The sequence below is a fragment of the Pelecanus crispus genome, chromosome 1 (assembly GCF_030463565.1).
Source record: "Pelecanus crispus isolate bPelCri1 chromosome 1, bPelCri1.pri, whole genome shotgun sequence".
NCBI lineage: Eukaryota > Metazoa > Chordata > Aves > Pelecaniformes > Pelecanidae > Pelecanus > Pelecanus crispus.
The window spans coordinates 106,411,703-106,439,268 of NC_134643.1; the positions used below are offsets into that span (position 1 = coordinate 106,411,703).

The following is a 27,566-nucleotide window of genomic DNA, read 5'->3' on the forward strand; positions in this document are numbered from 1 at the left end:
AGGTATACACTGATGCCCCCCGGCCTCAGGCAAATCCATGAGTGGTAAATACTGATTCTTAATAATGAGTTTATTCATTTGTTAAACATACTGGGGGGAAGAATTTTCACAAAATGATAATCTTTTAAACTGAAAAATATAACTTTCAAATAAAAGTATATTTACCTTTTTCCCAGTCTTTATCAGAATACTGATGCCTCAGTTTAGTTCCATTATGCAGAATATCAATTGCAGGTTTTTTCTTACATTGTCAGAATTTAAATTACCAGAGGTCTGCAAGATTAGTCCTGCCTGGTGTGCTGAAGTTAAGCATGCTCGATTTAGATGGCCTGCCTTAAAATTACATTTTTATAGGCATGCTTCTATTACAGAGAGTATTCATGTTAATTTCAAAGGAAAAAAAAATATAGGTGTAATCTTGTAATAAAATCTGTGATTCAGCTTGTGGAGGTAAGGGTTGAATGATAGGCAACCATAGGGTCTACAAAATAGAGCTGCAGTCCTCTCTGAGCTAACCTTCATCTTAACCTTCACAGATGGAGCTCAGTGAGTTAAAAACCCAAAACTTTATTACCCGTGCCCAGTAGAGTAAAGGTTGTTTTTCTTTCTCTGGCAATATTAATGATTTTCAGCTGACTGCATTTTAATTAAAAACACCAGGTAGCCTCTTGGCTCAACGCACGGGAATGCTGGTGTTTAGCATCTGCGGGTGCTACCTGTGCACGCACACATACAGCTTCTGCAGCTGAAGTGAGAGTCGTCTCTTTGTGTGAGGAAGCACTTCACTCTCTCTGCGTTTTTTGGGGAGGGAATATCAGTTTCTGCAGGAAGGCTGTTAAGGAGATAAATTCCTGAGCTTTTCAGAACTAAAGGCAGAAAATGAGCAAGTATTTATTGCTTCAACAAGCGCTGTGTTACAATCCACGCAAGCTGAAAATTCGCATTCAAATGTTTGTTCACACAAACTGTGCTTGTGCGTACAAATGCATGCTACCTATTTTCACCCTCATCAAAAGTGAAATGCCATAGAGAACACAATCTCTTTTTTTTTTTTCATGTAACTGTTCTCTTGATGTGTGTACACAGAAGTCAAGAAACTTAAAACTATGTTCTTGCTATGAAAAGTTCTCTGAAACACATACATGGAATGTTAAGGCTGCATGGTAGAAAATACAGAAAGGGAAAACAAAAGCAACGGTTATGCTAGTCTGAAAATATTTTAGTTCTTACATGCCTTATGTGCTTTTTAAGCTACCTCTACCTAGAAACTTGCATGTGAGAATATTATAAGACAAAAATATGATGGAGTTTTGCTCAGAAGAATATGGACAGAATAGATCAGATGTTCTTTTGCTTCCAAGTATGCCTGGGAAACAACTCTCTGAATTAGAACATCCATTCTTGGTTGCATTTACTACTACTTTATAAAGATGCTTTCACTGAAAATACAGCATGTGGCTACACTGACTTTAATAGGAAACAAAAGAAACATGTAGAAGTATTCTTGGGAGAGTCCTACAGTACTATCCATCTTTGCTTAGCCAGGGAGATAAGGGCAGACTTGGACAAGCATGAGATTCAACTCTGCATTTAACTATGCATTTAACTATTTCTCCCATCCTGCCAAATCAAGGCTCTTGTATTCCTATGTCCCTCATTTTTGTTGGTTCCCCCCCCCCCCCCCCCCCCCCCCAAAGTTTACTGTAGTTGTGGATGGTAATTTTGATTTGACAGGGGAGCCCAGGAAAAAGCTTACGAAGATACTAGCTCTCAGCCAGACTGTGAGAAAGCTGGAGTCTTGGAGAGTGTTCTGGAGCAGTATCACTGTCTGTTTATCCTGTTCTTAAATTTCTCTATGAATCTACTGTTAGCCATTGCTGGGGATAGGATGCTGAAGCAGCTGGGGCTTTGCACTGTAACTACTAGTCATTCTTGCCTTCTCCCCCCCCGCCCCCCCCCGTTACTTTACTGGTTTCTTCTTGCTCTGCAGTGTTCAAAACTGTGTTGATCAGTTCTGTCCTCCTGTAATACTAACAATATTGGTTCATATTTCAGGGAGTTTTGAGGTGTTGTCATCCCCCCCACCCCCTTCCTTACAAAGCTTTTGTAATAGAATTCTTAAGGGTACCAGCTATTAAATAATTAAGTTTCCAATATTCAAAATCCCCATTATGGTAATTTAACATTTTCCCATTAAACTACTCTGAAGTTGGTAAACACATCTGGGTGACTTGTGGGTTTGTTTTTTTTTTTTAATATATGTGCATTTGTGGGGGGGGGGTTCAGGTTAGTAAAACAAGCTCAGTAGATGAAAGGAATACACTATTCTGTAAATAAGAGGTAACTTGTGGGAAGGGAGTATTGCCATTCTAGGTAGATCATGTGTCCTGGAAAATGCCTAAGAACGTTCAGGAAACTGGACCAAGAATGAGCATAGCAGTATTTTATTATTTTGTGAGCAATATCTTATTATTTTGTGTGGATTTTGATGTCTTTGGCACCTACATATGCTTCACTGCAGTTTTTCTGTGCCTCTGAAGAAGTAAGTAACAGTGAACCAGAGGACTTGGAATAGTTGATCTCGGGGAATGAGTGTAAGTAAGCAACTGTAATCTCTATACTGATATGTGTATTAGAACTTACATACTCAATACAGGGGGCTTTCATATGGGTTACTCATCAGGTAGTGTCTTCTCTGAAAGGACCTTTGGAGATCCAGAATTAGAGGCAATGCGTAGACTGCTCTCAGCTCTTCAAATGGTCAAGAGGATGTAGGTCCAAATGAGGAAGCTCTGGGAAAGTTCAGTAGTTACATCAGGACTGTAATAAATAATAATACCTGAAAGAAGTCCTGCCTAATTAACAAAAAAAAAAAAAAGTCTGATACAGTACTACACAAACTGGAAAATAAGTGGTTGAAATGTATGTAGTTGGAAAGTGAGCATTTGTAAGTAGCTGCTATCAAGCTTAAGTCATCTGGCAGAACATCCTTTTCTCTCTTTTCTTAGATATCTGAGTGGTGCTTTGGAGTATGTACTCAAAAAATCAGCCCTGATAATTTTTTCAAGTTTTGAGTAATTATACTCTAGCATGTACTTAATACTTTGTTTCCTATGTTCACTGGTTATTTTCTCCTCCAAAATATTTTAGTTAACATAGGATGCTTTAAATTCTAGTGCGGTATTTCCCAAACTATGTCTGCTTACAAAAATTTTTGTATCTGTGACAGAATTTGTAGGGTTTGTGTTCTATACTAGCATAAAGTACTGTGTTCCTGCTGGGATGAGGAATGTACTCATAACAGGACCTTGTGTTATGACGCATATTTTGAGAATAAGTAGAATTCATTCACTTGCAGTTTTTCACCTTTGTTCTTGTGGTCATCGATCTTCCTTCCGTTAAATGTTCCTTTGTAAAGTGCTATTAAGATTAAAATACGTAGATAAAATACCTCAAACTAAGATTAAAATACAGTTGTGTAACACACTTTGGAGTAGAAAAAAATTAAAAAGCATAAGCACAGTGATGAAAAAGGTTAAAAATTGAGGGGCTGCCTAGAATTGTAGTTTTAGTGCTCCTGTGATTTTTCTTAACACAGGCTTGCCCCCCAATAAAGTCTTATCAATATTATCATAGATTACTGCGGCACTTTGTTTCTTTTAAGCAGAATAGCCATTTCAAAGTATAACGTTGAAAGTAAGCAAAGACTGACTTTAAAAACTAAAAGAGCAGGCTCATGGCACTTTAGTTTGTATTAAAGACTGCATGCAGTGCTATCGGTTCATGACAGTTTATAGCATAATTGTCGGTATTCTGATAGAGCATTCCAGCAGAACAGCAATTTTAAAGGCCAAATATTCACTGGGAAACTATAAGTTAACAAACTGCTGGAAAAAGCAAGAACTTACACAGTGTACTCATCCCTCTGTTTCCAACAAAACTTTGACAGCACTGTTTAAAATAGTGTACCTTTACGTAGATACATCACTCAGTTCCAAGTGCCTACTAATTTCAGCAAGGTGGGTCTTGTCAACAGAACAAGCCTGCAAAAAGAGTCTCTGCACACCAGAGCTTTTAAGATGACTTTGTATGTGACCTGCTAAAATCTAAATGGTATTTTATGAACACAGGAGAAAAAAGCATAGGCAAAATGCAACAGCTAAGACAAAAAAAAAAAAAAAACCACCCAAAAAAACCAAAACCAACCCCTTAAGTCCTTGATTTCAAAAATGCTAAATGTGCATTTCCTAATTAACTCTTTTTTTAAGTCACTTTTCTAGCCCTGCATTTATTTTAAGCTTCCCAACAGAGCCTCTGAATTGTCTGAGTTGACTCAAGAGCTGTTGTTTTTATGTACAAAAGACTATTGTTTTTATTTTACTGTTACATTTGCTACATTGACTGTCATCTTGTCATCCTGCCTGTCATTCTCCCACCAGCCAAAATCCCACAAAAGGGACAACTGTTTATCTGTAAGTGCTCCGTACCAACGTGCTGAGGTAGTAGTAGCTGTAAGAAAGCGCCCATTGTATAATAAACCTCCTTTTAATATAAACAGCAAGGGGCACTAGACCGGTGGGGTCATCCTTGTCCCCTGGGATCCTCAAGGTGGAGGCTGACCATGGGCAGGAAGCAGCGGGAGAGGTGGGAGCTCATGCCCCAGAAGCCTTGCTAGGTTGGATTTCTTTCAGATCTGCAGGCTGTGGTCAAGGGGCAGCTTATAGTGCTGGTGGTATTTGCACCAGCACGCGGAGTCCATCACGGGAGGTTTTAGTTGCGCTCGACAACCTCAACACCAGTGGATGGAGCAGGGGATTTGCTCGCAGATGCATCACTAAGCAAAGCAGCTTGTTACTGGGCCCATTGTGTGCATTATCAATGAACCTGGTGACATTCCTGTGGAAAACTGGCAGGGAAGCAAGTGGGTTTTCTGGTAGGGGTGGTGAGCTAGAACACTGGACAGAAGAATTACTGAGTCCTGCTGTCCGATTTATCGGAGAACAATGACATTTTGATTACGATTTGTCCACGATCATAAGATCTGTATGTATATTTATACTGTATATAACCATTTATACTGTCTGTATAAATAGTCATCCTGTATAACGTTGAAGTAATAAAACATTCTCTATAAAGAAAACAGTGTGCAGTTAGCGCTCCAGATCTCCAGTGCTAAAAAGAGATGTTAGGTGCCTAGTTCATACACCCTGAAAACAGTATGTGAAAAAGAAAGGGGGAGTGAGCTCTTAGCTCACTGGGATTTCCTGATACCTTGGCAGCAAAGATAGTGTGCAAAGTTTATACCATAAGCTGTTTCTGCGGCACCACTCTCTAGTCTCTCCTTTCTCTGTCATGCTATTACAGTTTACCGTAAATCATATTGCTGAGGTGACAAAAATAACTTTTTCCGCAACAGGAATGCGCTCAAAAAGGAGCAACCGATATTTTAAGTCATTTGCCTTGTGGAGTGCTCCCTGACACCGCAATTGTTCCAGCCCAAAGCAACTGAACTGCAAGGAACTGCAGAGCAGCAGGAGGAGCAGGCGGTGTTACACACTGCTTGCCTGTACGGGGTAGAAACGGAATTTGAAAATACCGGGCGCAAGCAGCTCCACTGCACTACATGTCATTAAATAGCACTCTGAAGCTGTCTCTAAGGAGAATCTTCAAAACCTAACCCTGAAGAAATATTAGCCGTGGAAGGTGGAGATGGTAGTCACTCAGAATAAGAGGTAACACTTGAGAAGTACGGAGTAGCTATAAACCCTGAGTCCCTGGCCCTGATGCTTCTGATCATTCGTGGGACCTCTTAGCAAGATGTCTGTTATCTTGTTGTATTCGGATCAGGATTGTTTTATAACTTCTACTCATTATTATTTGCTCTTTTAGCTTGAAACAAAAAGCCTGGCCATAAGTAAGTCTAAGCAAAACTCTCTTTTGTATGACTCTGTAGATACTAGGAAGCAAGGAAGGGGCAAGTGCAAGACATGACAGACCGGCATTTAGGGTCCTCTGTCTCTCTAGGGCTAGCAAATGTGATAGAGAAGTGTTTATAGGCAGTGCTGACAAGTAATCTGTAATATATTTGGGGAAAGTGGACTCAAAAGAGAGATTGTTATCAAGTGTCAAAGAGTCAGCGTTATTGACATACTGGATGAAGGAATTAGGATATGGAGAGGGCCTACTAAGTCTGAAGAGCTCTTGAGTTGATAGAGAAATTTTACAGCACTTCCTGGACCCAATTTGAACTTTCTGTAGAGTAGCATGTCATTCTTCTTGGTGGAAAGATGTCTGGCTAAGAGTTACAATGCAGTTGTTATAGTAAATAGTTTTTCCCTACTGGGTAGAGGCTGCTTAAAGCGACTTTCATCTGAAATTTTTTAGGATTTTTTCTTTTCCTTCCTAATCCTGGGTCCAAGTGCCTATTTGCATATACAAAGTTTATGTAGAACTACACATGCAGGGTAAAGAATTAGGAAATCTGTCAAGTTATAGTGGGTATTTGTATCAAATTTGAAATAAATGTCTTCTACATAAAGTTGGATATAGAAATCCCATTTCATGGGAAAAAACATTACTTTTATCTATGAAGAGAACAAAAATATTAGACCCTACTCTTGAGGAGTTTAATTCATTCATTTGTATTACTGTGTTTTTGCCAGCTTGAGGCTTTAGTATAATTTTCTTCTTTCTATTTCCATACCACAAGTGTTACATCCAACCTTCCAGTTCGTTCTGTGCCTTTCTTTTGTTTTGGTTAATCATCTACTGGTTTTGTATTTACAATGCTAAGATCAACTTTTCTAGCTGTGGCCAGACCAATGAGCAATACAGGGGCTCATCAGAGCATAAAAAAAGTGAATACTGACAACTGTGTTACTCTTTCCTCTCACATCAAAATCACGTTGTCCCCAAAATTTTATCTGATGCTTCTGATCTGCAGCAACTATAAAAGGTGAACTTTAGAGTACATAGCTTACCTGAACTGTGTGACTAACCAGCTAATTAGCCTTTCTGAAAAGTAGCCTGTTTGTTTTCAGAAACCAATATTTAATACTGGAACTGAAATGAAAGCATAGATTGTTATTAAGTGCTGTTATTTACTTTGTTATGCATATTTCATTGCTTTCCTGGTGCTGGTGGCAAAGATTAACGAAACTCTTATAAAGTTGGATAGAAACAAGGAGGGAAGTATATTAAACTACCCCAGCTTGCTGCATGCTAATTATTGTGTCAGATCTCATTAGAAAACAGATGCACACACTAAAGTATGCTTATTTATTTTAGCATATCTGTTTCAAGAAAGGACTCTGCCAATTTGGGAAGGGATTGCAGGTGAATATGCTACATAAATCACTTTACAAAAACATTTTTCTTTTTGTCTGTCTTCTTCCATCTCATGTTTCAGCAGAAGAGCAGAATAGGAAGAATTAGGGAAGACTTGTACTGTGTTTTGGGGGCAGCAGGGAGTGGGATAGGACTTGAATTCAGCACACTGCTCTAAGGAAATACTTATTTTTTTCAGGCATGTAATTTCAGCCAAAATTACTTACAAGACTGTGATTAGCAGGTGATATCTCAATTATTTTTTTTTTGTACCTACACTTCATATGCAAGCCTCTTAAGCCTGATAAATAAGGGAAGAAATCTTTAGATAGGTGTTCTCATGGGAACACCTAAGATCTTTGTATTGAAAATGGGGTACGAAACAAAAATGCGTAATCTATGTGGCTATATATAACAAAGACAGTGCAGCAGCAAAAATAATATATTTTATATATTTTTATGTGAAGTTAATAGAAACAGTCCATTTCAATTAATCATACATGATCATTGTCTGTCTACTCCCATCTACATGGCTGTGATTGACGAAGGGGAGAAAAATGTGACAAAGGAATGACAGATTGATCTTTGGTGTCTGCATCTATATGGTTCTCTTCTACCTCCTCTGGGTTGTGTCTTCATTCTTGGGTGGTCTCAGTTCCTTGCTCCTTTACATCAGGAGACTTGGATCCTGTGACTTCTTCCTTTCCTAGAGGCTCCCATTTTTCTCTCCAGAATAATCAGGGTTTGTAGGGAGATGGTGTGTTCCCAGGTCTTGCCCCAAATACAGAAGGGTCAAAGAGTCAGGGAGTTTTGAAGTTTGTGAGGTCATGTCTATAAGAAGGGAGAAATGTTGCTTGTGGGTTTTTTTTGCATTCTGTCAGTGTGAGGGAATTGCAGAACTCGCCTTTCCAATTTGATCATAGGCTAGTAATTAAATTTTTAGGCAACTGGGAGAGTTGTGTTTCTCCATGGTTATTATTCTGCAATAACAAAAAGTAGACAATACCATATGAATGTCAGAAAACTACTAAACAATTATCATATGTTCAATCATTTGATGACAGTAGTTTATATACTCAACAGTGTGATAGATATTTTGCCTCTACAAAAATGGTCCTACAGTTTTAGACGGTCAAATGCTTTTCTTTAATAATGAGACAGGCTTACATTCTGAAATCCTCCATTTAAATATGCTGAGCCAGACTTTTGGAAACCTCCTGAAGACCCTCTCTTGGGCTAAATACTATGCTAGGAGAGTAGTCACATCATATAGTGCAGTGCAGATAAAGTCATTGCTGTGGTCCCTAGGACAGTTCCTGGAGTACGAGCGGAATAGGAAGATAAAAACTGAACATGAAGTTGTCTTTTCCTCCCTTTCCCTTGACTTTCAGTTCTTGTGAAATAACTGAAAGGTTAAGAGGTCAGTTCTTGACCTCTTAATTCTACAGGATGGAATTTCTCTTCATAACTCTCAAAGCTGAATTTTACTGCTTTCTTCTCCCTGGCCCCATGAATACTCCAACATTTACGTTTTCTAGAAAATAGGAAGGTCTGTTAAAAGCATAACTTAAATAACAAAAAAACCTACAAAATAGCTGTGTTTCATACCAAAAATTTAGCTCAGTCTACAGAAGAGAAGTTAAAGATTTTTAGCAGTTTTCTATAAAGATAGTCTGCTTCTGGTGTGAATTCTTTCAGTGATATTAGCTAACTTTTATGAAAGCTTTTTTCAATGTTTCTTAATTAGACCAGATAGTCATGGAACTATTTTAAAAATTATATATGAAGACCCTCAGTGACGTAGAAGTTCTAAATAAAAATCTAAATCTTGCTAACGTCCTTCATCAAAAAAAACCCTGTGAAGACATATTCCAAAAAATCCGTTTCTTCCTTTTGCTGCTCAGAAATTATATACATGAATGGGTTTTATTTTCATGTTAAAAGGACATCCTGCTGGTAGGCAATATATTAAGTAGGGACATTGGGCTAACATCTCAACAACTGTGTTCAACTGTAATGTAATAAACTATCATTCTCTTAGGGGGAAGTTGGTTGTGACAACTGAAAGAGAAAGTTCTTGAAGAAAAACGTGCGGAGGGTAATCTTTCTTTCGGCAAATGATGAAAGAACCTGATGTCTAATTTGACCTATAGTTGACATTCCATGATGACTCATAGCTGCAGTGATTTTTTCTTTTTATTAGCTTGTGGCTGCTCAATATGTCTGCAAACCAAGTTATCTACAGTAGGGTCCAAATATGGCTCTACATTTCAGTTAGGTGAAAAAATCTTATTGTACTTAAGATAATGAAGTCAGTTGCTACATTTGCAATTGCAGAAGCTGGAAGACATAAGGATAATTATAAATTCTGAAAGGTAGTAAAAAAAAAAATTTAAGCTAAAAATTATCAACATGTTTAAGTATCTCCTAGAGTTAGAAGGAAATGAAAATATGTCACGTTTAAATACCTTTGCCCTAAATTGTGTGCTTTTAAAATGAAAATTGTGGCTCAAGCTTGTTATCCCATGTCAAATATGGAGTTGCTCTGGAAGTCAAGTACTCAGATTTTCACTGAATTGCATAAGTATTACAGTAGTTTGTAGGAGGTTTTTAAGAGTTGACTATTGTTACATGTTTTTTCTTACCATCTTCTCTTTGAGTTGCAATTTTCAGCCTTATAAATTCCATTGTGAATTTTGTGCGAGGCACACGCAACACAGCACTGTGTGGTCTGTGCTCACAAAAAGGTCCTGAAACACCTGGTGGGGCGAATTGCAAGGTTGTCACATGTTGCTGACTTTACTTGTCAACACTAACACTGGACAGCTAGAAATATTCAAACTCAAGCTCTAGTTTTATTTTGGTATATAACATAGGTGAAACAAATACTTACTAGTTGAGGGTTGGGACATTTGATGTTATTTTGGCTAGAAAGGGATCATTTCTATGGGACCATAAGTCTCTGAAGAAGCTTCAAAATCTTTGCCACAGAAGAGTAAGAGTACAGCGAAGATGCCTTTATTAGACGTCCCATTCAGTGGAGGTAAATCATTTGATATGGTGGGACATTTCTACCTTTTATTTTTAGTTCTATGTTCAACCCATCCCTTCAAAGGAATAAAAGATGGAGATGTAAACATCCTTTATCCATCACTGAGAAATGGTTTCCTAGAAACTGCAGCTGATTTGATCAGGACACACTCCTAACGCAGAATACCCACACAGTGAGTGATGCCTCATGTTACAAACAAGGTCCTTTTGGAAAGCCAAAGTTTGTTCTGTGTATCTTAGGGGGAATTATGTGTTCTTCTAAGAAAACAGTGAACTAAAACCAGAGCAAGTAAATAGATACATCTCTCCACAACTCACTCCGTAGGTGTTTTCCTTCAGAAATCTGAACAACAGACCTATGGAAAAATATGCTTACTGAAGATCTGCACATGTCTCACTATAGGAGGTTATAAATTGAATTTTTACCTTCTAGCCGTTTTCTAATTGGGGTGAACCTAAAGAGATGGCAAGCCTACATAAGAAGATAGCCTGGCCTGCTCTGCCAAATATGCAGACATGAACAAAGCAGTGCTCAATATGTACCCATGTGATTCAAAGTTGTGCATGTGACACAAAGAATAGAGAGGATCTGCTTTATGCAGAGTGTATGAATAAAGCTATATGAAACGTTATTCTGTCTACCAAAATAAACCGAAATATAGTAAAATGAAATTTTCTCCTTTACTCTCATTAGCTTTGCCAGAAATCGATTTAGAAAGTATCTTTATTTTTTATCTTATTGAAAATATGGAGGGGAGGGGGAAGCCTGAAAGAGTGCATGAATTATTCATTATCGTCGTTCATATCTTTTCTTATTCAGATATATCTGAAGAATGCAGCACAATGCAGAAAAGAGGAGATGTCTGAGAGGTTGCTCTGATGATACTGTACTCAACTCTAGTGAATGGAGTGTTTGCAATACCAGCTTATGTATACTAGAGGATAATTAAGAGCTTGATGCTTCCTCCATTTGTGTGCTCAGAAATGGGATGAAAGGAAGGAGCACCGGAGAAGGGTAGCAGGTTGTTTTCTTCCAGTACATTTTAACAAGTGCGATTGAGCCTGGGCTCCCCCAGGAGACAGTACTACTTTACAAGCTCTCAGTAAATAAGCAATTATGTGGGAATCATGAACAAACTGATGTGCTGGAAAACATTGACGATTGTTTTCTTTTCCATTCTCTTCCCCCCTTGTTTTCCTCTGCTCCTACTTAGGAGTTTGCAGACTATATGCATAAGGTTTATATGGATAGCATTTTTTTTCCTTTTAAAAACACTGCAGACTTGATTTTTTTATGTATTTATTTCTCTACGTATTTTGGACACTTTGTTAAAGATGTTTCCAACCTGTAATGGAAGTTATTCTGCAGAATTTTTATGCACTGCTCTGATTCAACCTAGAAAATGAGTAAAGTTGTAATGCATGTAGCTACAATATACAAATAAACTTAGGAACTTACATGCAAATAAACTGAGCTGCTACTTACATTATTCAGCTTGCTCCACTTCCAATAACTGCTTCTTCTGTTCACCTCTCGGATTTTATTTCTAGAAATTTTGGGGTCAATTAAATGGCAGGATATGATGCCATTGCTTTTGGCTTTCACTTGAGTGTGTCAATAAATGTAAGTTTTTACCATTAATAAGTCCCATAGCTCTAATCTTGGTTTTCCCCCTTTTGATAGTCTGCTCAGAGGGACAAGTAGCTTGCAAATAAAATGAAGTCGTGAATCATGTTATTGGTACATAGGGATAACACTTGTTAGGATGATGGTGAAAGATGCAAGTCTTCAATTGCTCATCAGCAGTTTGGTAGCAGGTATTTTGGCCAAGTGTGTGCTGCAGGAGCAGGCTCTGTTTCGCCTGGTAGCACAGCAGTTGGAAAGGAATGAAGGGCAGTTTTGAAGGAGCCCATTAGTAACGTGCTTAAAGGAATATTGTTGTGTTGCAGTAAAGTTTTGAAGTGGCATCGCTTCAGTTCATGTGGGTATGTGTAGTGTCAGGCAAAGGCATCGACACTGATACAGCAGGTTCCTCATTACTATAACTTGCAGCGCATGCTGGTAAAAATCAGTGATCTGTCACTTAACCTTCCTCTCATTATCTTTAGTTTTGCTTCTTTAGTTTTATGTCTTAGTTTGAATTAATGCGTTAGTGTTTGCAAAGCACTCCAAAGATGAAAAGCCTTATACAGCTGCTTTGTATAATTATTATTTTTAATTGTTTCCGTTTGGTATAGTTTCAATTAAAAACACTAATTGACTAGTACTAATTCAATAAGAAGTAGAAATAGCAGGATCTCTCCCCTCCCCTTCCCCCCCCCCCCCCCCCCGCTTTCCTTTTAAACACTAAAGACTTTAGGAAAGAATTGGAGAGAGATAGGAAGAACGAATGGATAGATGTTCTTACGGCTTTTACTTCATCCGTATTAACCTCATTGACTGCTTGTAATTGCAGTAATTTAAATATGCCAATGCCCACATAAAAACAGACTCTGAGATCCACTGCTTTTCAGTGGGAAAACCTGGAGCTTGGAGAGGTATTTATACAGTTTCTGCCATCACTGGTACTGAAATGCTTTTTCTCTCAGTGATTAGTCAGAAAATGAAAATGGGAAACTCTGAGTCACGGCGCACTTTCTGGGTGCGCATAGCCGGGACTGCTATTTTGCTGTGATTGTGGTAGTTGCTTAAAGCTCTGCTTCTTGGAGTGGTAAAGGCAAAAGAGGATCTTCCTCCTGCTGAAGGGGAATTTCAGATGTCAGAATTGAAGATTCAAAACCTGGGAAGCGGGAGCTAATATTTGGAACTTTGTGCATTTAAGTCAGTTTTGTGATGATGCAATGGACAATTTTTGAAGGGGTGAACTGGTAAAAGCAGTCACTTGACTTGTAATACAGCATGCATTAAATCATAAAGCAGACAAGGTCAGCTCTCAAACCGAGGGCTGAGAATATTTTCTACCAGGTATCTCTCCCTGCCCTGATGTTATTCTGTCTTCTCAGCACGCCAAACCAATTTGTAGGGTTGAGGTGCATGGGAAATGGGGGCATGGCAGGAGGGGAGTCTATGGACCAGCTCCGGTACCACGAGGCTTGTTGGGCGAGAGTCAGTGCGGTACTGCCATGGCTGCATGGAGCTGGTCACAAGCAGCTGAGTAAGATTAATAGGTGACCTCTGAATTTGTAGAAATTTTTGAACTAGAAATGTAGAGATCGCTCATGTTTTTTCTGTAACGGTCCTTCTAGTCTATGTTTTTCTGTGCCTCTAAATATCTCTGGATGCACAAATGTTTACCATAACATTATCTCTGCTATGTTGGAGACCCAACAAGTTCCCCAAGGCCACGTAACTGATGCAGCCAGCTATTGTGCAGCATTACCAATGTACCTAGCACGGTGGCTTCGCTGTGCAGTATTATAATAGTCCTGCTCCAGTTACTCTGATCCTACTAGGTGCTGGGAAGGGCAGAGCCAGGATTGGTCCAGGAAATGGATATATATATATTCAGGAAATAAAGCAACACAGCAGGAAATAAGTCTTCTACTATTAAACAGCTAATATCTATTGGAGCCTGACTGAACTATACCTACAGTCTGATTTATTTATTTTTTAATTGTAATTTTTTTCTCAGTCCTTGTTGGTCTTATTCTAATTATAAGGAAGTATAAGTGTTTACATTTATGTATTTTAAGTCATGATATCTATTACTTACTAATGGGTGACAAAATCTGTTTCTTAGGTACACACATCAGTTATTCTGCAACAAGACCCATGTATTTCATCACGTAAAGCATCACTGTTTAGAGCTATGGCATTCTGCATGTATTCTTAGTCAGTCCCATAAGTCTCATTCAGCCAAGTGAGGATTGCTAGCCTCTTGTTCTTGTTAGCCTGCCAGCATCAGCATTATTCAGAGCTTTGCCTTAGCAGAGGGACTCTGCAGCTGCTGGCAGCCTCTCTGCTAATTGTAGCACACAACTCTTAGGATTAGCTAGATCCAGCTCTGTTATGGTAGCAGATACCTGTAAAGCAGCATTTTTATATATTTATTTTATTAGTATTTCTTCTGTAAAACAGAGATCAGCAAGCTGTGGCGCAGGTCCCAGAGATGGCGCATAGGCAGATTTTTGAAGGGCACGCAGCAGGGTTGAGTGCTAAGATCTGTAGTATCTTGAAAAGGGGTAGATTTTCTGCTCTCACTTTCCGCTCTCACTTTCCATTCAATTCTCAATACGTCGGAAGTGTTGCATTACATAGGGATAAGATACCCCTGGAAAGGTGATCAGCAGCACTTTTCACCACTGAATTGTGGAATCTCTCACCACCTGCTGAGGTTTTACTAGTGTGTCTCATTTAAAAAGAAAATTACAGTCTGGCATGCTATCCTTGTGGATCCTTGGTGCAAGTCTTCGAGTCTTTTATAGTCCATAACGCATTCAGGGAAACAATAGTCTTCCAGAGTATTGGAATGGCATTTTATACGTTAGTGGTTGGCTTCAGTTATATATCAGCTTATAATAAACAGCCTTCATGTGTATGCATATATATGTAAATTCTTTTTGCTTTTCTTCCCATTTTTCTATGTATCCCTCTTCTGAATGTGCTTTGCCTTCTTGTGATCTAGAATGGAAGGAAAGGTGTATTATTATTTCTGGCTCCTGTTTCATACTTTCTCTGCCATATCCAGACAGAAGAAACATTATTCCATGAGTAACTTTTTTCATTGGTGCATTATGATACTGCTGTCTAGATTCTGGTCTCGTCAAATGGATTGACTGCCGCAGTAGTTTGAAGCCTACACCAGATTACTTGTTTTGAAATGTAAACATGTTTCTTGGCATCTTGATCTTCTCTAGTATATGCATAAAGGTCCACGTTCAGGACCTGTGACTCCCTTTTCTGGAACAGCCACAATGCGCTCCATAAAGCTAGAGCAGGGCTGTTGTAGTTTGCCTTCTGATCCTAAAGTTCTACACTGGCTAATCCCCAAGGCAGAGTCAATTAGTTCATATATCTGAAGTTGGTCTCGCTTGAATTCCAGGGCTCATCCCCCAAATCTCACCAGATCCTAGTCTTGCTTGCCTGAAGGAAACATTCCAATGAACCAGAACAGTTTCCAGAGCAGAGTAAAGTTGGATCATCTGGAGCAGTTCATCCTCATGGTTGTTCAGTATTCAGTGCTTCATGTAAATAACAGAAGAGCGACTCACTGCTTTGGATTTTCAATTTTGAGTGCATTAACAGCCTTCTGAGTCATCCTGGCCACTTCAGCCGTAGAGCAGCTGTTCCACAGCCCAAGACCTATTAACGCTTGCATTTGGAGAACACAGAATAATCTGCCACTTTCTTTCCTGTACTCTCTTGTTTATATTTCCCTAGTTATTCTTTACTTAATGTTTTTTAGTTCTGATTTTTCTTCCCTTTTAATTACATTTACTTCTACAGATTTTTATGAGGGGTTTGCTGTCAACTGTGATAGTCTGTGCCTACATGCTGCTGCCTATGTAGGAAACAGATGTCATGTTTTCCTCTAAACCTGTGTTGCAATTGTAGTTACAGTTCTACAGAGTTAATCTAATGCATGCTATGTATTTATATGCATTCCTAAGCAACTTTAAATCAGCTTGATTTAAATGTAAGACTGTAAGTAGTTTAATTGCTGTTTTATTTTGCTAGCTATGCCAACTTGTACTTGCTAGGAAATACATGAATAGCTGTGGAGTTTTGTCTGCTTTTTTTCTCTCCTTTCTTTTAAATATGCACATTTCATAAGTTCAATATTATCACTTAATGAGCTTTGGAGGTCTGAACATCTATTTTCACATACAGAGTTGTAGATCTTGGAAAAAAAAAAAAGGTGGAGGTGAAGAAAAATGAGTTAGAGGGAATGGGGAAAACTATTAACTCGATACCTTTAATTTACAGTAATTCTGTAGTTCTTTTTAATATGCTTTAGTCTTGCTGTTTTCAGTGTCATGTTTTAAATGCCAACTATGTTTTTAAAACGTTCATTTTCTAAGCATATTAATTTGAGAGAAAATTTTTTTCTGCAACTCTGTTATGTAGTATAGCTGGTTTTGCTTGAATGTCACTACAGCTGCTAGATGTTTAAGTCTGCATTTGCACGTGGCAGCCCGCGGCTGGGCATGCCAAGTGCAGGTCCTTCTCTATTGTTTCCTAGCTTAGACCCTCCTGATCTCATTTCTATGGAGATCATCTCACTGGAGATAGTATAAGGGAATTTAAAAAAACTTTTAAAACTCTCTTTATTTTTACCATTCAGCTTGTTTCCATGGAAATGGGATCTAAAAGACTGCGAGTAGTGAACAGTTGAAAGGGAGAGTTCACTTGTAGATTTCACTGGATGACTCCCAGCTGAGAACTGCAAATACTGATGACCAAAATGAGTAATAAACCATTTATAAAAATGACAAAATAGAAGAAGCTATTAAAATATTAGGAAAAAATACTATCTGCTTTCTTTTTATCCTCATTGGATGTCATAAATATGGAAACGCTTACTTAACTGTTCTTGGGTACATGAGTTGCATGGACATACTTGTAACTTTCTCCAGACTGTTTTTTAGGATAACAGCAGTTCTATATAACAAACATAGTCCATCCCTTTTACTCTTAGGGACCTGACCTGTTCCAAGTGGACATCTGTGAGCAGTGAGGGATATCCATCAGAAAATTGCATAGCTATAGTTCGGGTTCCCTGAATTTTCAATTGCCAGCCTATGTTTTTATGTGAGAAGTAGTTGACAGCTACACTTCCAAAATTACCGAGCTCTCTGAAACCAATGGAGTAAACCAGATCTCTGTAGCATGAACCTTACATATTTTGTTCCTTGATTTAGAAAGGAAATCTTTCTTCTGTTGCCAGATAGGTAACAAGACTTATTACCATTGAGGACTTGCCTTTATAGAGGTAGGTAGTCAGTTAGGAGGTAGTCAAATGCAGAATGGCTGAAGTCAACAGGTTTCGTTCTCCAATCTCCTATCCCATGTTCTTTTCAAGCACAACTTTTCATTCAGCTCTCTGCATGGAAAGCCAGTACTTATCCCTACGTGTTTTGCTCAACAACAAAAGATTTGTGTAGAATATTTTACCCAGGGGTCCTGTTGTGTACTCAATATCCAAATGCGTTGCATGCTAAGTCTGCCACAACCTTTCCTTATTCAGCTAAGATACACTGGTTAGGTATGTGTAAGTGCAGAACCCTTCATTTTTGGAGAATTATCCTTTGAGTAAAAGGATAAGGAGAAAGGGGAGGGAACTTTCTAGCTTAGGATACAAATGCAGCAAAACTTGTGAAAGGCAGATGGTGTGTTCCATTCCTTAAACTGCTGAATAAGGGCATGGGCCTAAGTAACCAGTGTCCCTACCTTTTCCTTTAAATGAAGTAAAATGTCAGTAAAAAGAATCTTGAGCTGTGCAAGATGCTAAAACTGCCATCCTAGATTACTAAACTGCTGCTGGGATCAGCGCCTGAATAACTCTTATTTGAGATTAAGAACCTGCTATTAATTCATCAATCAGTGTGACAACTTGTGGGAAAAGTGTCTTTCACGACATGTGAAGTTATCTAGATATCAGCTCATTATGAAATAGACATATTCAACTGCCTGGTAGAACTACCCCTATTAATTGGAAAAGCTTCTTACAGGAAAGTTTGACATACAAATAAAATATTGTAATGAATTCTTCAAGTGCAAATAGGGCTGCTGCTAAACAGTGAGAATCTGCTTGGCCTTGCTTCCACGCAAATGCACAATGGAAACTGCCAACGTGGGAAATGAGAGGCTCAAGTGACATGGTGGAGCAGAGCCTGCAGTGCAGGTCTTCACACAGGTAAAGATGCACTATTCTTGGCTCTGGTGCAGTGCCATAACTGCTCTCTGCTGCCCATAGGCAGAACCTGGGATTGGAAGTCAAAGAGGAGCTGTAGGGTTGACATGGGAATGTGCAACTTCACGGTGCTGCCACAGAGGGCTGAGAGGTGACAACAGGGCGAGCTAATATCCTCTCAGTCCTTTCTGTTCTGCCTTTCCCCCTCTAAATCCAATGTTGTGCATGGCTAGTACTGGGCAAATCATGCCAACAGTCAATTTAACATCTCTTTAAGCAGCACAATACAACTTCAATAAGGGTTCACTTAAGAGGCTGACTGCGGTTTAAAAATAAGTCAAGATTCGGAATTTGTTGAAATAACTGGTGTCTTCAGGGAAGTTATAACTACTTCCATCAGGCTGAAACTGGTCCGCTGTGTTTACTTTTCTGTAGCATGGTATCACTGAGACATTTTCTTATAAAACAGTAATGTGTTTTAAAATAACATAAAATATGTGAAATGCAATCGCTCTTTTTGTAATGTTCATACAGCCTTTGGTGATACAACCTACTGAGTTATATTAAATGGCTCTTGCTGATTTTGCAAATCTGTAGGGTTTTGTTTAAAATAAGAATAACAAAAAGTGGGGAACACTGAAAACAGATTTCAGTATTATATGTAGCTAGTACAAGATTTACATTAGGTAATTTGCTCTTTATAGTGTTCTCTGTACAGCTGTTAAATATTAGTGAAGTTCTAAAATGAAACAGCAAGGTTGTAAAGTAGCTTGTAGAGATATGAAAACAGCTGAGATCTTATCTAACTAAAATCTCTGTGCGGTTTGTAGCCTAATCTTGTATTTTGTACTTGAATGTGACAAGTAATCTTAAAATCTTCTTTCTACCAATCTTCAAATTCCATGTTCTTCTATTTTAGTGACATTTACGCCTCCTTTATGCCACATGTGAAAGTAAAATGTAACCTTTTATCCATGCTGCTGTTGATTACAATGTTAAAATAGAATTTTGAAGTCTTTTCTCCAAACCGTGTTTTTGACACTTCTTCATAAATCCTAGAACTCCAGTTGTAAGAATTAGCTTTACACTGCTTCTGCTTCCATCAATGTTATCAGAGGTTTTCCTTGTTTGAAAGGAATGTAATCAAAAAAATTTGAAAGTAATGCAGTGCATTAGGATGCCAAAAGGCTTGGTTTGAAGGAAGTTTGAAATGTCAGCTTGTCTAAACCACACAGCTTCTGCCGGCTTTTGTGCATATCAGGTTAGGTATTCTGGGGGGAGCTACCACATTCTTGTGCATCCATCTCCAATGAGATACTTCTGTTCATTTGTTTTTTAAGGCTTAGCATAGAATAGTTTTGCACAACTAAAATGTTTATAAATACTTTTCATTTAATTAATTAGGAGCTATAATATGAAATGCCTCCAGAAGAAACCTATTGTGTATTTGATAAATTGTTTGGCTTTTTGTTGTCGGCACTGAATTTAACTGTTGCTTAATATTTCCTGGATGTTTTTATTAGAAGAAAAATGCAACACTTATTAAAAGCAGATTGTATTTCACCCAGGAAGAATGTGTCCTTGTCAGAGACTATCACAGATTGAGTTCTGTCAGACTTTTCAGTAAATTACATTGACATTTTGGGGTGGTGGAATTCACCTCATTTGCACTCAATATCTGGGATGAGTAATTAAGAGCACATGCCAACAAACTCACAGCTGTATTTATAAGCATACCTTATACAGTACCTCTTGGTGCAATGGCTAGGTTGAAATGTTAGATGTTAACCTTTTCTGAAAATATTTTATATGTATGATGATTGGACTACTACTTCTGTTAAACATTTTTGCAAATGCCTTTTAAATGTTTTTCTCAACCAGTGCATGAATTTCTATAAATTGAGAGTTGTCAGCAGGCTATCTGGAAGCACAATGGAGAGGCACAGGCATGAAGCACGCAAGGTCTGCTCTGAATGAACTAAAGCACTGTCCGTGTTTGATCAGTCCATCTTGTTTTAGTCTTTTAAACAAGCTATTGAAGTGCTGAGCCTTTACTTTCCTACAGAAGTAATAGATTTATATTATTAACTACATGGTTAGCAGCTAACTTCAGGGCTGTAATTTCTAAGTTCAAATCGAGATATTGATTTAAGGTGAATATATAAATATTTATGAAGAGAATCTCACAGTAATGGAAGATTATGTTGGATTTTTTTTTTCTTAATATTTTTAAGAGGCAATACTATGTTGAGGCTTTTTTGCTTTAAGCTAGTTTACTGTGTTTCTGAAGACTGCTCTGTATTTTAAAAACTACATTGTCATCCCAGCTACTACTCTTATTCTGGGTTTGGTGTGGTGGGTTTTTTCACTGGGCTTTTTTGGGGGGTTTTGTGGGTTTGGGTTTTTGGGGTGTTTGATTTGTGGGGTTTTTTGTTTGTTTAGGGGTTTTGTTTGTTTGTTTGAGACCTCTCTGGAGCGTATAGCACATCTTCCTTTTAATGTGGATTGATACACAAATTGATACACTTCTGTGGAGTCCCCATCCCTGGAGGTGTTCAAAAAACAGGTCGACGTGGCACTTTGGGACATGGTTTAGTGGGCATGGTGGTGTTGGGTTGATGATTGGAATGATGATCTTAGAGGTCCTTTCCAACCTTAATGATTCCTAGTTTTTACTTTCATTATAAATAATCCAGCCACCAAGCCAGGAAACATGAAATTGGTACTCTACCCTTAACTGGTTTAGTGGTGGACTTGGTAGTGTTAGGTTAATGGTTGGACTGGATGATCTTAAAGGTCTTTTCCAACCTAAATGATTCTAAGATTCTATGAAATAAATGCAGAAAACTTTTTGTGCATCTGTTTGGCTTTTTTCTGAACCTACATTGTGGTTATATTTGTGTATAACACAAATTTGTGTAATAATGCATAAACTTATAGTACATGTTTTATATGTGAAGAAAAAGGCGATATGTCCTTGACTCATGTAACACATGGTAGGTAAAATGGGGATCAGCAGCTGAGAGACTAATCTGCTTTGTTTTTAAAGAACCTCTTCTGGTGAGGTTTTAAGGCTTGGAGCTGTGGATTTTAATTAATTTTCTTTAAAATTAAAAAAAAAAAATTCTTTAATCCATCATGGCTGTGGAATTTTGAATCAATTCAAGCTGTGTGGGTTCATGTTTGGCAAAAGGGAAGAGGCCTGGCCCACCAGAGCATGAAAGTCCCCTTTTCCTTTCCCAAAGCCAAGATCTACTTGGGGTATTATATTGCTTGCTACAGGGTAGACTTTAATTGTAGTTCAAACCAGTTTGGGGACAATGGCACCAGAAGCCTAGTGCTAACTAGTCCTTCGTCATTCAATTTTGACCAAATGTGAATTTGTTCTGGTCTTGCCATGAATGCTGAAGTAGCAACTTTGCCCTTTCTGAATGCGTACAACTCGGAGGCCAAAAGCCCTTGGCCACATAAGAATCTCTTAAGAGTCAGCAGATTGTTTGCCAAGTATTTGCTATTGTCTGGCTATCGTACAAGAAGTATGTTTTGTGATTCTTAGGACAGGACCCTCAGATGAGGTTATAATTTTCTTGCTGTGATAGGAAGAATCCCCAAAACTGATGGCCTGTAAAGGCCTTCACTTACCCTGTTTTTCTGGATAGCTCCCAGGTGCACACTGCAGTGACCAGGAATCCCAATCCTCTGATCACATCTGGCAGTACTTGGAATTCCTTCTTTCATATGAATTCCAGCCACCATTTAAAATGAAAGTTTTTCAGGCTAATGCAGCCACAGGTCATTATTTTGGTGGGTTTTTTGTTTGTTTTTTTTTTTTCCCTGCTGCTTCCACCATGATGGATCAGTTCACTCCTAAAGAAGAAGGTGCACTATTTCCCCTCTGTGTTGTTGTTGTGTGCTTTTGTGTTGTGTTGTTTTGTTTTTATGTAAAGATTATGTGAAATGTCTTGGCGATGTGCATGTTCCCCCCATTTCCATTTTGTGATGTTATTTGTTCTTAAAACTCAAAGTAAAGCCAGCTAGTTTTCTACCTGTTCACATGGGCCTTAAGTGTCACCTGATGTCTTGGAATTTTTCTGAAAATGAGGACCTAACTCTTAAGTAATATCTTCCTCTTTCACAGAAAAAGATGAACAGATAAAGTCTTTCTTTCTACAGTGTTTCTAAATGGTGATATATGTAATTTTTTTTTTTTATTGCTTACAAATGGTAAACTGGAATTGTACTTCCTACATTTTCTCAATCCGGTAGGCTGCAGGCCAGCTGTACCTTCTTTGTAATACTGAAGTAGGCAGTATGAATATTCAGCTGCTCAAGTAGTCAGAATGCATCTTTAGGAGTGTAACTTTAATTTTAAAAATATGGCTACTGTGAGTATTGGAGCAGAAAAATGTATGGGGTTGATGTACCATGGGGCTAATGGAACTTGAATTTATGTTTGAACAATGATGTGTAAGGTCCATATCTTGTTTTTGTACTCAGAGTTGCATATTGTGCATAATTTGAACATGTGCTTTGACGTGTGTACACCTGTATGTAATTAACATAAAATTTTAAAATGCCATACAGTGAATTTAACCAAAGTAACTGCAAAATTTGAGACAGTTGGTAAGAGTGAAAATACTCCATAAAGTTTTCAACTTCTGCTTTCTCAATCTTAAGCTGATGTATCTGATGATCATCTGCAGGCAAATAATTTTAACTAAGTATGTGTTCATAACAAATCTATTCCAAGTATGCTCAGCCATAAATATGAATAAATGTATATTTTGATGTTTCATAGCATTAAAACAGTGTAGTCTGGTGTTTCGAGTGAAATTTATGCACAGGTTTTTGGCTTGTTTGATATGTCAATGCCATAAGACAACAGTACATATAATAGCCACGCTAAAACTTCTGGTGGGACACAATATTTTTGGATACAGAACTATAACTAGTTCTGTGTTTTGATAAGAAGACATCTATATATAATGTATTGATATTAGGAATGATTAGTGCAAAGTTGACTCGATTACATTGAAGCTATTTTGGAGATGTTGGTAACCCTTTAGAGTAGCAGATTGCATAATAAGTTGGGCGTTTGATAAGCCTTTCGTACGTAGCACATGCATGATTTTTCAAAGGGGTTTTTTGGTGGTGGTTTTTTGGGTTTTTTTGTTTTTTGTTTTTTTTGGGGTTTTTTTTTGTTTGGTGGTTGTTTTTTTTTTTTTTTTTTGAGAGCCTCTATGCAGGAATTTTCACCAGAATTTGAGAACATTTTCACAATGTTGTTGTAACACAAAACCTGGGGGGGAAGAGGAGGAGAAGAAAAATTCCCCCTTCACTTCTGAACTGTAGAAAGAGAATTTGTAAAGGCAACAACAATGACATATTACCTGTGACAGTTATTTTTTGTTTGTTTTTTTTTTTTTTTTAAAGCAGAAATAAATGTAATGCAGACCCTATGGAGCCAGAAATGTAACATCTCTGTATTTACAGTTAAATGTTTCTAGTGCAGTTGTGTAAACCAGAACAGCCTACACTGAACACTTGGGACCCACCAAACCAGAGTGGCTGCATCCCAGCCGTCAACTGCTGCAAGTGCCTGGCCAGTGCCATGTGCCTGAGCTGTGGGAATTGCTTGGAGGACTGCCAGAGAGACAGCCCACCGGCATACCGAACAGGACTGTTCTAGCAATTTTTTTTCGGCTTAAATGGTTCAATGACATGCCCAGGAATGTTCTCGGACTATTAAACTTGTGAATATAAACATGGGCAGTATTTCCTTCTTCTACTTCCAGCAGTGTGCCCAGGTGGCCAAGAAGGCCAACAGCATCCTGGCTTGTATCAGGAATGCTGTGGCCAGCAGGAGCAGGGAGGTGATTGTCCCCCTGTACTCGGCGCTGGTGAGGCCGCACCTGGAATACTGTGTCCAGTTTTGGGCCCCTCACTACAAGAAAGACATTGAGGTGCTGGAGCGTGTTCAGAGGCGGGCAACGAAGCTGGTGAAGGGTCTGGAGAACAAGTCTTATGAGGAGCGGCTGAGGGAACTGGGGTTGTTTAGCCTGGAAAAGAGGAGGCTGAGGGGAGACCTTATCGCTCTCTGCAACTACCTGAAAGGAGGTTGTAGTGAGGTGGGTGTTGGTCTCTTCTCCCAAGTAGCTAGCGATAGGACAAGAGGAAATGGGCTTAAGCTGCGCCAGGGGAGGTTTAGACTGGAAATTAGGAAAAATTTCTTTACGGAAAGGGTGGTTAGGCATTGGAAGAGGCTGCCCAGAGAGGTGGTGGAGTCACCATCCCTGGAGGCGTTTAAAAAACGGGTAGATGTGGCACTTCAGGATATGGTTTAGTCTGGTCTACCCTTGATTAGTCTAGAGTGGGCTTGGTAGTGTAGGTTAATGGTTGGACTGGATGATCTTAAAGGTCTTTTCCAACCTAGATGATTCTATGATTCTATGATTCTATACTGAGCCACATTGTTTTTTGTTTTTTGGTTTTTTTAAAAACGTTTTCAGTAACAGAAATTTATCATAGAGTTCCTGAAATAAAGCTTGTACCAGTCTGTAGTTGGTATCTGCTTTTAACTACTGTCTCTCCACTAAACTTTAAGTAAATAATTATTCTTAGTTAAGTCACAGGTGCGTATGTATGGGGCGTGTGCATGTGTGTATACATGGGCTCTGTGTATATGCATACACATAATAATACATATTTTTCTTAGTTTTCAAACAATTTAATTTTCTTTTCAGTGGGATGCCATAACTGAAATGGATGAACATAATCGTCCCATTCATACTTATCAGGTATGTAATGTGATGGAACCAAACCAAAACAACTGGCTTCGAACAAACTGGATCTCCCGTGATGCTGCACAGAAAATTTATGTGGAAATGAAGTTTACCCTAAGGGACTGCAACAGTATTCCATGGGTACTGGGAACCTGCAAGGAAACGTTCAATCTCTACTACATGGAGTCAGATGAATCTCATGGAGTAAAATTCAAGCCAAACCAGTACACTAAAATTGATACTATTGCAGCTGATGAGAGCTTTACCCAGATGGACTTGGGTGACCGCATTCTTAAACTGAACACAGAAGTTCGTGAGGTTGGGCCAATAAACAAGAAAGGATTTTATCTTGCTTTTCAGGACATTGGAGCATGCATTGCTTTGGTCTCAGTCCGTGTTTATTACAAAAAGTGCCCTTTCACAGTCCGTAATTTGGCTATGTTTCCTGATACTATTCCAAGGGTTGATTCTTCCTCTTTGGTGGAAGTACGGGGCTCCTGTGTGAAGAGTGCTGAGGAACGTGATACTCCAAAATTGTATTGTGGAGCAGATGGGGATTGGCTTGTGCCTCTTGGACGATGCATCTGCAGTGTAGGATATGAAGAAGTGGACGGTTCCTGCCATGGTAAGACAATACTGTTTGGTTTTTTGTTTGGCTTTTTTTTTCTTTTTTAAATTAAAAAAAAAATGTTATGATGATATCTACACAGCAAATAGCTTGTTGTATATTGGAAATATTGCTTCACGTTTTCAAGGAATGCCTCTTGTCCAGAAATAAGCAAGGTTATTTGAAGTCATGATATTGTGGATTTCTAAGAAAACAGCTACTAAATATGACCTTCATTTTGTCTAACTGTAGGTGCCCACAATGTACATGTGTATAGATCAGCTAGTGACCTTGACTCCTTCTGTAGTTACTGAAGATAAGTGTGTGCTTTGGAGCAGGATTCCTCTACTATGTTTTAGATATCTATTGCAGGATGAGATGAGCAGTGACTGAAAAAACATATTCGCAACCCCCCACCCCATGCCTAAAAGAGGAATCTAGGCAATTAACTTGGACTCGGATCTTTCCTGTAAGCACATAAAGATAGAGGAGATGAATTCACCTGAAGAGATGACGTCATTATCCATGCTTCTGTAAAACAAAGGGGTTTGCATGCCTCCATGAATAACACACATGTTATTGTAGGAGAAGATCAGTAGGTATCAAGTTCAATTAGAGACGTTTGAGGCCCTACTCAGAGTTAGCGCAAAAGGTTAAAATCAAAAGTGCTCAAAATGGTTTCATCACAATATATACGTAATGCTATGTATCTAGTACTGTTTTTTCACAGAGACTTATGTACAAATGTAGTAAGACAGATTGTTTGTGAAGGTGGTGTCAGTGCATCAGTTAGTTGTTCAATGCTGTTTGCCACCTTGTTGTATCTTAAGAATTGTCTGTCTGAGGAGAGCTGTGCTTGGTGATTTCAGGAATTTTGCAGAGACTGTACTCTGTGCTGGTATGTAAAGAACAACATAGTGCTGCACCTTGTCACTATGACAGCAAATTAAGGATGTTTTAAGTCAAGGTTTCAACCTAGAGATGACTACAAAGGGAAATGTATTTTCTTCTCTTATCAGCCCCTCACTTTCATAGATAGGGCAGCGAACATATGCAGGAGCAAAAAGCATGTCTTCTGCACAATCCAAGTTTTGTTGTGGTCCATTAACCCTCTCTCTGCCACTGTTAAAATAGGAGTTGCATTTGTCTAACTTTGATAACCAGATTTCATGCACGAAGTGAAAAAATTCAGATTACTTAAACTCTTGTGCTGTTTAGAATGTGAATATGTTGCTAAAACTTTGTAAATGCTGTGGTATACTTGAGTAAAGCCCAGGACACTGAGCTTTTGTGGATTCAATTTGAGACTACTATCTATGGAGAATGTGCACATTGAGACTTATTTTCCATCTGCCAGGGCTGCTGGATAGGTGACACTTAATCATAGAAGGCGTGCATCTTATCATACTGCACAGTTTCTTAGTAGACAGTTGTTCTGTGAGCTTCAGAGAGAGTTACTAAAAAATACGCGAACTTTGTATGTTCTCCTCTACTGCATATAATAGTTTCACAATGACTTGAGAATAAGGTACTTTTTCTGTAGTAATGATTGTAAAGAAAGCCTTAGTAGCCACCGAGGTATCAGTCTGCTTTGGTTCAACGTTTGCTTTGTAGCAGTGTTGTAGTTTAACCGCAGCAGGCAGCTAAGCACCACACAGCCACTCGCTCACTCTTCCCCGGTGGGATGGGGGAGGGAATCAGAAGAGTAAAAGTGAGAAAACTCGTGGGTTGAAATAAAGACAGTTCAATAGGTAAAGCAAAAGCTGTGCACACAAGCAAAACAAAACAAGGAATTCGTTCACTGCTTCCCATCAGCAGGCAGGTGTTCAGCCATCTCCAGGAAAGCAGGGCTCCGTCACGCATAATGGTTACTTGGGAAGACAAACACCATCACTCTGAATGTCCCCCCTTCTGTCCTGCTTGCTGGTGGGGTGGGGTGAGAAGCAG

General features: G+C 38.7%; 1 protein-coding gene across 3 annotated transcripts in view; it reads left to right on the plus strand.

Moving 5' to 3' along the window:
• The window catches only part of EPHA6 (EPH receptor A6), a 536,584-nt gene that overhangs the window by 114,983 nt on the left and 394,035 nt on the right, over positions 1 to 27,566 (plus strand). For all 3 annotated transcript variants that reach the window (XM_075709685.1, XM_075709691.1, XM_075709700.1), the window contains one exon: positions 24,974 to 25,637. In XM_075709685.1, coding sequence (XP_075565800.1) covers positions 24,974 to 25,637 — 664 coding nt within the window. The remainder of the gene's footprint in view (positions 1 to 24,973; positions 25,638 to 27,566) is intronic.